This window comes from Ipomoea nil, unplaced genomic scaffold (assembly GCF_001879475.1).
Source record: "Ipomoea nil cultivar Tokyo-kokei standard unplaced genomic scaffold, Asagao_1.1 scaffold1895, whole genome shotgun sequence".
In the NCBI taxonomy this organism is placed as follows: Eukaryota; Viridiplantae; Streptophyta; class Magnoliopsida; order Solanales; family Convolvulaceae; genus Ipomoea; species Ipomoea nil.
In genome coordinates this window covers 955,572-967,663 of record NW_017618323.1, presented here as the reverse complement: position 1 = coordinate 967,663, position 12,092 = coordinate 955,572, and the positions used below count along the sequence as shown (strand labels likewise).

Sequence of the window (12,092 nt, the reverse complement as noted above, 5' to 3'; positions counted from 1 at the left end):
TACTTAACAAGCAAGACAGATCAGAAATCTCAGAGAAAAAGGTATTAGAAGTCACATACAGTGAACCAGAAATCCGAACAGTCATTTCATAAAAAGATTTTAGAATCTTTACCAAACTACAAATGGTTTCCCAATCCATGAAGTTGGGCATATTCTCACCCAAATCAAATTTAAATCCACTGTATGAGCTTGCATACTCTTCAAAGACTTTATCATACAACAAAGTAGCACTCAACATCATATAGGTGGAGTTCCACCTTGTAGGAACATCAAGACACATAATTCTTAGCTTCCACCCCCATTACATCAACTAGCTCCCTGAACCTTTGAAGCCTAGCAGGTGAGCTTCTCACATACCTAACAGCATCCCTCACTTTTTTAACAGCACTATCAGATTCTTTCAACTCATCCTGTACCACCAAGTTAAGGATGTGAGCAATGCACCTCATGTGCAAGTACTTACTCCTAACAGTAGTACAACCCCATGACACAAACTTCTTCTTTAAGAATCTTAAGGCGGTATCATTGCTAGAAACATTATCAACTGTGACACTGAAAACTGATTTTAGACCCCAGTCCAAAAGACAACTTTCTAAAGCCTTTACAATACTTTCCCCCTTGTGGGAATAGATATGAACAAATAAAATGATTTTCTTTTGGAGCTTCCACTCACTGTCAATAAAATGTGCAGTTATGCACATGTTGTTTATTCTTTGGACTGAGGTCCATGTATCAGTTGTGATACTAACTCTCTGACTACTAGTCCTAAAGAACTTCTTCAAGTTCAGCCTCTCATCAGAAAATATCTTTAAAATGTCCCTACTGATAGTCTATCTTGAAGGGATTTTAAACCTAGGACAGCAAACTAACACAAACTTTCTAAACCCATGTCCCTCAACTATCCTAAAAGGCAATTCATCCAGAATAATCATCTCAGCTAAGGCTCTCTTTATCAAGTCTTGATCAAACACCCAAGTACCTAACGCCCCTTCAGTTCCTTCACTACTTTCAGTTCCAGCAAAAGAAGGTGCAGGTTGGAAAGTAAGCAAGGACTGCCTTGTATCCTTAGAGTGAGGATTTTTAAGGCAGTTAAAAATATGATTTCTGAGAGAAGAAGTCCCATGTTTCTTGGACTCACAACAAAACACCCTAGCACAGTATAAACATTTTCCCCTGATCACAATGCCCTCAATGTCTTTGATCTTTTCAAAGGGATCCCATACAGGAGATCTGGTCTCAACCACTTTCCTTTTCTTTGGAACAGGTGGAGGCAAATGCTGCTGAGAATGAGATGTATTTGTCTCTACAGTTATGGCTTCCATCTAGGTTGACTTCTAGATAAACCACTAATACTTTCCATCTAAAAAAAATGAAAGTATCAGTGAATGGGAAATCACTCATGGAAAATCATCAACAATTACGGACAAAGGCATCAAGCATGCACATTACCACATATATTCATATAATTACTTAAAAAGGTAGAATTCAGTTAATTTCACATGTCATCATGTATGCAAAATTGCACATAAACGATTTAAGGGTCACATATCCATAAACTTAATACAATTTAAAATTTACAAAGAAATTCATAATCAGACATTCAAGCTAAGTAGATGTATCCTACTTTATAATGCTCATAATCTATATGGATTTCGCACACTGGGGCTAGGTAGGGGTGGAAATAGGCCAAGCCGAGCCGAGCTTTGGAAAATGAGGCCTGGGCCTATTACGAAAATCTAAAGCCTGGGCATGGGCCTGAGCCTGTATGTAGGCTTTTTGTTAGGCTCAAGCCTGAGCCTGCAATTAGCCTGGCCTGACCTGAAGCCTTTTTAAAAGTCTGTTTAATATTTAGGTCATTAAAAATACTTCAAAGTATGTCCTACCTTAGCCTATTAAAGCTTACTTGTTAAGACTTTTTAAAAACTTTAGTATATCTAAATAATATAAGAAATGTACCTAATACAAAACTAATACATAATTACATAAGTATACAAAACTTTAGTATATCTAAATAAATATACTTCGGATTTATTGTAATATATATATATGCTAGGCCTGGCCTGGCCTATAGGCTTGAAAGCCGAGTCTGGTATATATAGGCCTGGCCTATTTACTAAACGAGCTAGGCCTAACTAGGCTTTAATTAGGCCAGGACATAGGCCCCTACAAGGGGCCTGGCATATTCCCACCCCTAGGGTTAGGGCTTCCACCAGATTAGGGACAATTAATTAACCCTTTAAGCATTTAACTCCTTTAAGAGACAACACATATTTACACTTATAAATGTAATTTTGCATATTCTCAGGATATGGATATTGTTTTAGTTTCTAGCAACCAGAGAATTGGACTAACTGACTCAGATGCTCGATCGATCAGTCGTACAGATCAAAAGCAGATTAATTGACAAGCGGAAGACTAATGCAGAAAGTAAATCAACACATATGTTTGTTTACCCAGTTCGATACAGTGTGTATCTACATCTGGGGGACGATCACCGAGGCGTCCAATCCACTAACTCAAAATCCAATGTACAAAGGTAGAGAAATAACAATCTCACTCAAGTGCCCCACACAAGGTCAGTACCCAGTCTACAAAGGTTTAGTGGATTGTTGAAGTCGGAGAGCTATACAGAAGTCTAATGAAATCCCTTCAATTGGAGAGCTAACTCTGATGCAGTCCGCTTCAATGATGCAGTCCCACGTTGTTCCCACAACTGAGTGATATTCGCGTCCTATCGTTTAAGCAACGTTGATACTTCTCAAGTTCTTCTTCATAATCACCAAGAACTTATTGTCTTGAAAAGAGGCATGACAACCAGAGATGTGTATTTTTGTTTAGCATAGAGTGTTGCGACTTCAATCAATACAACCCTCTTTGATTGTAGATGGTAGGACTTTTGTGAAGAATGAAATCTTTAATATTCGGTCCATACCTTTCACGCTGATCCGCTGATATTCTTTCCAAAACCGTCATCTCCAAACCGCGTCCCATCTTTTTAGAAACACTTTCCTTTATCAGATCTTCAGTGGCTTGATCTAGTAGTGCGTCTGTTGATTATACTGATCAGTCAGTCTTCTACAAGAACAAACAGACACCAAGCTAAACCCTAACTTAATTTGCCATAATAATATTGCCAATTATATGTTGGGTTTTTATCTTAAAAAATAAAACACTAACAATAAATTATAAATTTATAATGCTCATCAATCATCATTTATATGAATTTCCAGGGGCAAAGGGCCACATGGGCTAGGGCTTCCACCAACAGTATCACAAATTAGAGACAAGTGACATGCAATTGATGTAAATATGCAATCTGCAACTTCTCAAGTCTCAACAGATCACATTATCACAGTCCACACAAATCACAATTACAAAAACCCTAATCAAACTATCAAAGTATCACAAATTAGAGACAAGTGACATGCAATCTGGAACTTCTCAACAGATCACATTATCACAGTCCACAAAAATCACAATCGCAGAAACCCTAATCAAACTATCAAAGTATCACAAATTAGAGACAAGTGACATGCAATCTGGAACTTCTCAATAGATCACATTATCACAGTCCACAAAAATCACAATCTATAAGAGTATAAGACTATAATATAACAATATATAAGATTAGGGTTTAGAGAATAGAGATTACTTCGTTTCTCTAAATTAAACCCCCGAGAACAAAGGCCTTCGATTCCTAGCCAACGAACTGCAATCCAACGGAGTATCGCATGTCTGCGCCGATCAGAGACTCAGACTCTCAGAGGTCAGGGGCTACCGGAAAGGAATGGGGCTTCCACGGTTCCACCGAAGAATAATAGCTTCCACCAGAGACAAAGAAATCTAACTCACACTCTCAGAGATTGAGAGAAGGGCAGAAGAGAATCAAGACTCAAGAGTTAAGAGACTGAGAGAGAACGAGAGACTTTGAGAGAACTAGGGTAGAGAGAAGAGAGAAGTCAGAGAGTTCTCTGGAAGAAGGGAAGAGCTGAGCAAATGAGACTAGGGTTTCCGATTTCAGCCTCCATCTTCTATATATACTAGGCCTGCACGACATCGTATTACTTAGGGTATACAAACCCTTACCGTATATCGGGTAGTCGGACGGGTTCAGGTGGAAATTATACCCCCCTACCCGAACTCATTAAACCGGCGCCGTTCTTGGCTACAGATCGGATTAAGCTTGCCGGGTTCGGTTTTCGCACCACTCTCTTGTGTCGGCTTCAGGTCGGGCGGGTTCTGCATAAGCCTACTCCTTTCCCAAACAAACAATGATAATATGCATAGTTTCTTATTTGTGTTGAATATATACTGTAAATTAGGTGTACCGTGTCATCAATGCCCAATGCATGATTATAATTAATTGACAAAAGTTCATGTTAAATTTTATATTGTATTTTTTAATACACTAAAAAATACACTCTTACATATTCATAGTATATGTTTAACAATTATGTCAATTTTGATTGGGATGAGGTTCGAACCCAAGGCGGCAAAACCTTCATTATGAAAATCAATGAGTAAGTTAAGAATAATAAATAGTTAACGAAATATTCCGTTACTAAAGTTTACAATGACGAAATACATGTGCATTTAAGAAATAAGAAAAGTAAATGATATAATAGAGGGTAAAGTAGGAAAAATAATAATAAAAAAAATACTAAAATCAAAATATTATGAACCATTTATTTCGACAAACAATTACACAAACATTTTTTAGTACCCCGTTAGATGCTTAATTTTATTGACTTGTTATTAGAATATTAGAGATTAAGATTATTAGAGATTTGTAGATTTTTAAATTATTATTATTATTGCCAAGCACCTTGTGCTTAGATGACATATAGTGACTCTCTCATATGAGATGTCATGAGATTGAGTCTCAGTAGAGATGTGCTTCAATAGGTTGAGGAAGTAGCATTCAAAAAAAGATTATTATTATTATTATCTATACTATCTATACTATATATAAAAATAAAATCATGAAATTTTAACTTCCCGCCCAATTCCTAAAAAAATCTCTCTTCCTAATATAATATATTGATTTCTACTTTCCCATTCGTACAATAATTCTGGATTAAAATTCTATTCTAATATAATAAAATAGTGTAATACAATTCATATTGTAATATATTCTATATATATAAAAAAAAAAAAAAATCCTGAAATTTTAACTTCCCGCCCAATTCCTAAAAAATCTCTCTTCCTAATATAATATATTGATTTCTACAATAATTCTGGGTTAAAATTCTTTTGTAATATTATAAAATTGTGTAATACTATTCATATTCTAATCTATATCTATACTATATATCAGTGTTGCAAAAATCGCGCTGCTAGCCGCGGCGAGGAAGGCCGGAATCGGCCTCCTCCGCGACCGCCTCGCCGGCTGAACCGGCGATTAATTTTTATTTTTTATTTTAAGTTGTAAAGTGTCAAAAGTTTGGCAAGGCATAACTTTTGACTCGGTTATTCGTTTTGGACAAATGTTTTTTTGAAATCGCGTATTTTTTCGAGATATATCCATCGCAAACTGCCGTAGGCGGTTTGACCCACCAATTTCTAAAAAAAATGTTTTATTAAATATTTTCTAAGAAAAAACTATAAGAACCTTATGTTTTATTAATGAATTTTTAAAATATTTAATTAAAAAATTATCTCGTGCATTATTTAATAATCTCTCTTTATAATTGGTCAAATTATTTAATTATGTTAAATTAGGGAATAATTAATGATGGTAATAGAAATCCTAGAAGAATATAGAATTGAAGAATATTTAATTATTTTTATATTATTATTGTGACTCACGGAATACAATACAATAATATTTAATTATGATTATATTATTATTGTGCCTCACGGCCATTATATACTAACAGAACTTGAAAAGAAACTAATAATAATAATAATAATAATAATAATAATAATAATAATAATAATAATAATAATAATAATAATAATAATAATAATATAAGTGGTAATAATAATATAAGTACTTAAGTGTTAATAATAATAGTAAGAATTATAACATAGAATAAATCGTAATAATTAATAACTATAGTCTAGGATTAAATTTCGAATTGTCAGGAAAGATAAGCGACCTCTGGTGAAATTAACACTTAAATAATTATATATCAATTCAAATATTCTTAATATATTACAACAATTCCATTTCGTGCATCGCACATGTGAAAATACTAGTTATTATAACAAATAATGTAATATGTTAAAATTTTTAAAGGAATAAGGTTCAAATTGGCCACTGAACGTAACCTGAAAGTGCAATTAGGCCACTGAACGAAAAAAAAAAAAAAAAGTGCAATTAGGCCACTGAACACTCCAAAAATGTGCAATTTCACCTGATAGCAGGTTACCCTCAATTTTAGCAGGTTATCTGCTTACGTGGCAGCTGAGTTGTCATTTTTAATAAATTTTAATTAATTTTTAATAAATTTTAATAATAACTTTTTATTTAAAAAAATTATAAAAAATAAAAACGACTTTATTTTATTTTTTATTTAATTTTTTCCAATTTTTTATATAAATTTATTATTAAAATTAATTATTAAAAATTATTTAAAAATTATTAAAAATGCCAACTAAGCTGCCACGTAAGCAGGTAACCTGCTAAAATTGATGGTAACCTGCTATCCGGTGAAATTGCATACGTTTGGAGAGTTCAGTGGCCTAATTGCACATTTTTTGAGTGTTCAATAGCCTAATTGCACTTTTTTTTTTCGTTCAATGGCCTAATTGCATTTTCAGGTTACGTTCAGTGGCCAATTTGAACCTTATTCCTTTTTTAAAAAATGAATCAAACAGAAAACTGTAATTTTCTTAAATTTTAGTCAAAAGGAAAAAAAATAGTTTTTCTAACTTTCAGTCAAAAATTTTAAAATTAATTTTTTTAAAGAAAATAAATTAATTTTTTTAAAAGAAAATAAATTAATTTTAAAAATCATTTTCTGTAAAATATTTTCCAAGTTTTCGAACGAGCTAAGGTAACTTTCAATCGTTATACCCTACACCACGGCGCGTGTAGCACTGTGCGCCGCGCGTCTCCCAAAACGACGTCGTTTTGGGGTCATTTTGGGAGGCAAGGTAGGAAGTTGCTGTGATTATGTGTACTTGTTCACACAATTATGTGTATTTGTTCACACAATTATGTACATTTTTTATACAATTATGTACATTCTTTTTATACAATTATGTATATTCGAATCAGAAAATTTGTGTGTATTATGTTAAGAGTTGATGTGTATTATGTTAAAAGTTTATGTTTATTATGTATTATGTTAGATTATGTGTATTATCTTTTAAAAAGAGTATGTATATTTTGTTATATAATTATGTACATTCATGTATACAATTATGTGTATTTTAGTATAACATTATGTACATTTTTGAACAACGAGTTTTTTTTAAAGAAAAAATTACTGTCATTCACTGGGGCGAAAAATTTCAAAAAAAAAAAAAAAAAAAAATTAAACGACGTCGTTTTGCATCTGGACGCACAGTGCGACGTGCGCCGTGGTGTAGGATATAAATTGCCGGTAACTTTAATACGGAGTAATCAATTAAGAAAATAGTATTCAAATTTGAAACGGATCAGCTTCATCCGGACCTTCCCGTCCCGGGTCGGGCTTTCAAATAATCATATTCCTCACAAATCAAAATACAACCAAAATTTGACAGAAATGTTTTCTTTTTGGCACATTGTATAATTTAACAGAAGAAAGTCAAAATTCCCAACTCAATTCGCAGACACCTAAACAAGAACCAAGGAACCCAAAGCTATTGCTCCGATCTAACTGGGTTCCAAATACCAATGGCTCAAAATCAAAATGCAAGCGCAAGACCCACAACCATTCTCGATTCCCTTGGCGAAGAAATCATTAGAATCATCACCCCAGTTTCAATCTGCATGTTTTTGGTGGTCATCCTCGTATCTGTACTCAACACTGACGCAGATTCCTCCGCCTCATCCTTCACCACCATAGCATCCGCCGCTTATTCCGAGAGCGGCTCGGATTCAGCGTGGGACAAGCTGAAAGGTGCCCTTTTGAATGCCCTCATATTCGTTGCTGTAGTTACTGTTGTTACCTTCATTCTCGTACTCTTGTTCTATTTCCGATGCACCGGTTTCTTGAAATACTACATGGGTTTCTCTTCCCTTCTCGTGTTGGGGTTTATGGGCGGTGAAATTGCACTTTTCTTGATCCAAGACTTCAGCTTTCCTGTTGATTGTGTTAGTTTTGCTTTGGTATTGTATAATTTCACTGTTGTTGGTGTTCTTGCTGTGTTTATGTCAAAGATGGCAATTTTTGTAACACAAGGGTACTTGGTTGTCATTGGAATGTTGGTTGCTTATTGGTTTACGCTATTGCCCGAATGGACGACTTGGGTGCTTCTCGTTGCAATGGCATTGTATGATCTTGCTGCAGTTTTGTTGCCCGGGGGGCCATTGAGGCTATTGGTTGAGCTTGCAATATCAAGAGATGAAGATATCCCTGCTCTGGTTTACGAGGCTAGGCCGGTTATCAATCACGATTCAGTTCCCAGGGGAACTGTGATACAAAGGAGAGTGTGGAGAGAAAGATCCGGGAATGGTTCCGATTCAATTGAGAATTTAGACGCTAGGCCTGAATTAAATCCAAATTCCGGGTCTAGTTTGGATTCGGTTTCTATTAATAGAGTGCCTTCTTCCGCTAGAAATGACCAAAACGAGACGAATTTGGTTAGTGCTGAAGAGGGTCGCAGTACAAGAGAAGAGGATTCCGAGCTCTCTGCTCCACTAATTCAGCATAGTAGTATAACTGCCCGCTTGAATTCACCGGAGGGGCCAGGAGATAATTTTGCACTTGAAGGAGTTGGCTTAGGATCCTCTGGTGCGATTAAACTGGGGCTCGGTGACTTCATTTTCTACAGTGTATTAGTTGGCAGAGCTGCCATGTATGATTTCATGACAGTATATGCTTGTTACCTCGCCATTGTAGCTGGTCTTGGCGTTACTCTCATGCTTCTTGCTCTTTATCAAAAAGCTTTGCCGGCTCTACCCGTGTCAATTATGCTAGGTGTGTTGTTTTATTTCTTAACTCGATTTTTACTTGAAGCTTTTGTTGTGCAATGTTCTATGAACTTATTGATGTTTTAGAAATACATTGGCTACTGCAATGTTTAATGAATCTATCAATGTTTCAGGAATATATTATTACATAGCGATAAAATTTGTTGACTATGGTTTATTTCTGCTATTCATTTACACTAGCAACTTTGTTGGGCGTTGGCCGAGTTCAGCCGCTGCTCGATTCGAGATGTGGCGGCTGGCGCTGCGGCTTACCATGGAGGGATGTGGTTAAATGGTTAATGTCCACATACTTACACCAATTGGTTTTAAGTAGGATATGACAACCAGATAGCCAAAGAACTCTGTGGTTAAGCGTGCTTAACTTACAGCAGTCACAGGATGGTTACAAGTTGTGAAGGATTAGTTGTTGGTAAACTGACTAATTGTCTAATTAAGTAATTAGTAATTACAACACCCTAGTCCCTAATGAACATTATCAAGAAAGGCTTTCGAAATTAATGAAAACTACAGGAATAGTTTCATCAGGAGATAATGCACCAGACAAAAGCCAGTCCTCACCTTTGCAAATTCATGCATATACAAGATTGTAATTCCGTGGGAAATGAATAAGGCGAGAATAAAGTAGGAATTCAAATTCCATTGTTTGGTTGACAGGAATAGAATTACTAGGAATAAGTGATATAAAGACTGAAATGCCCTTGTGTAATAATAATAAGAGCAATGCTACAAACCCCTTCTTTATTTCCCTTACAAATTTCCCTTACTGATGTGTCATTATGTGATTGGTAGTTAAAATTTATTTATGAGGGGAAAGTTTGGAGATAAAAATCAGGAGAAAGGAGCATTTTCTTAATCTTAATAATAAATGCTTGTGTATGGTTAACTAAACAAGGACAAACAATGGAAAGAGTGCATGGAATTTCTATTTCTAGGGGGAGGGGTAGGAATTTCTATTCCATGAAAAGAGGGAATTGCAAGTCCGTGGAATTGTAATTCCATCCAAGCAAACAAGGGAATTTTACAAGCTCAAGGAATTACAATTCCATTGTGCCAAACATGCACTCGAACTATCAAATCAGGTAAAAGATAAATACATCAAGACAAGAAAAAAGACAAATAAGATGAACCAACATCCTTACAATAAGTGTTCTTTGTCATCTTTTATTGAGTAGCCAAATATAATGTGTTTTGCTAAAGGGTAGTGAAATCATATTATTGTGAAGAAATAATCTTGAGATACAGAGAGAACTAGAACACATTATTGCCAAAGAAATTGCAAAATGTCCTCTGTGGTAAGAAATCATTGTAATCCCATTCTTGAAACAGTGGATGCTAGTAAACTGTAAACTAACATCTCTCTCTTCGGTTTATATGATATGGTGATTATAAGAAACTGAGTTCCTAGTGGAAGAATCATCCTAATTTTTAGTACAGTGGATATTATTGTTGTCAAAATGTTACACAGGTTGAGGTTGTAGGATTCAGTATCCATCTGATCCTCTGATAGAGATGGAGTTGCACATCTGCATTATTATTATTTTATTTTTGTATTCTCTCTAGTGATGCCACTTGCTTCACGTAATTGCTGATGCACACAGAAAAACTTAAATGATTCATACAGTGACTGTGAAGTAGAATTAGTCAAAGGGAGCAACAAGAAGAGAAGTGTGTTTTGTGTCAAATAAAAACAATCACACAATGAGTAGGTTTTGTTCAAGGGCAGACTCTTTTAAGTAGATGCAGAAATAGAGGTCTTGTTAGGGTTTTTGACTTCTCATGTAAATGTTTTAGACTTTTAGCTGCATTTAATGTCATAACCATCTTACTGTAAACCCATTAAATGCTTGAAACAGACATGTTTACCAGGAAGTGGATGAGCTTGTGCCTTAACCGGGTTATGATGGAGAGTTGTTCTTCCATGACTGACTGCTACATAATTGCATGACTATTCATTGAATGATTGTTTTAGGTATTTTCTTTTATTTGTGGTGGTGGGGATCCTGCCTTCATTCTTGTCATCGCCCTCTCCAGGTGCCCCCACACCCCGGCCCGACGGGATTGTGGAGGGGTAAACTAAGGCTAAAATTTTGCTCACTGCGAACAAGGAGCCGCCCTCATTTTGAGAGGTTGTTCCTACACTGCTGCTAGTGAGATTCGATCATTGGTCTCTTATGATAAATTTCACCTTTGTGACCAACTGAACTACCCATGCGGACACTTTGGAGTTCTGATGGGATCCGGTGCATTAATGCTGGTATGACCGCCTTCATTCTTATATTCACACTTTGAATGGTGAAATATGTGCTTTGCTTGAGCATATATTACTTCAACCCAAGTCAACTGACTTGATCCCACCCAATCTAAAGTCCAGCATTATTTAATGCTAACTCCATTATCACTCCCTGCACTGACCTTTCTCTCTTAACACTTACCCAAATTAGCTTTTGTCTACACCTCTTTTGCAGTTTTGCCTAGCTCTTAAGGCATCATCCCCAATGTGCATATTGCACAATGGTGGAAGAAAGCTTCTATATGTAATTTTTGGTGTTGGTGTTATATTCAGCCTTCTGGTGTGTGCTTCCATGATGAGGAAATGTTAGGAGTTGATAAAGTTCTGATTCAGATAAAATGAACCTCTAAAAATCGACTTGAGATTGCAAAACTGAACAATGTTATTTCCTGATGATCAAACCAGTTGAACAGATTCACATAACAGGGGGAAGCCAACTCACACACTTCAAGAAATTCATGCTGACATTATAAAATTGAATTAATACCTCCAATGGTCCTCCGAGTATTAGCGATTTACCAGCTGTGGTCATCCGAGTTTTAAATGACCTCCAATGGTCCTCCATGTTTTAAAAAATAACCATCAGTGGTCCTAATTCTTAAAAAAAAAAAAAAACAGGTTTAAAATGACCACAAGACGTCATAAAAGGACCATAGGTGGTTATTTTTTAAAACATGGAAGACCATTAGAGGCCATTTAAAACTCGGATGACCA

At 35.5% G+C, this 12,092-nt stretch overlaps 1 protein-coding gene across 1 annotated transcript; it reads left to right on the top strand.

Annotated features, from left to right (window-relative positions):
• Positions 1-7,707: 7,707 nt before the first annotated feature.
• LOC109193483 (presenilin-like protein At2g29900) lies at positions 7,708-9,238 on the top strand. The gene has a single exon (XM_019344320.1). The coding sequence runs from the start codon at positions 7,829-7,831 to the stop codon at positions 9,152-9,154; it is 1,326 nt and encodes a 441-aa protein (XP_019199865.1). The 5' UTR covers positions 7,708-7,828; the 3' UTR covers positions 9,155-9,238.
• The last annotated feature ends 2,854 nt before the right edge of the window (positions 9,239-12,092 follow it).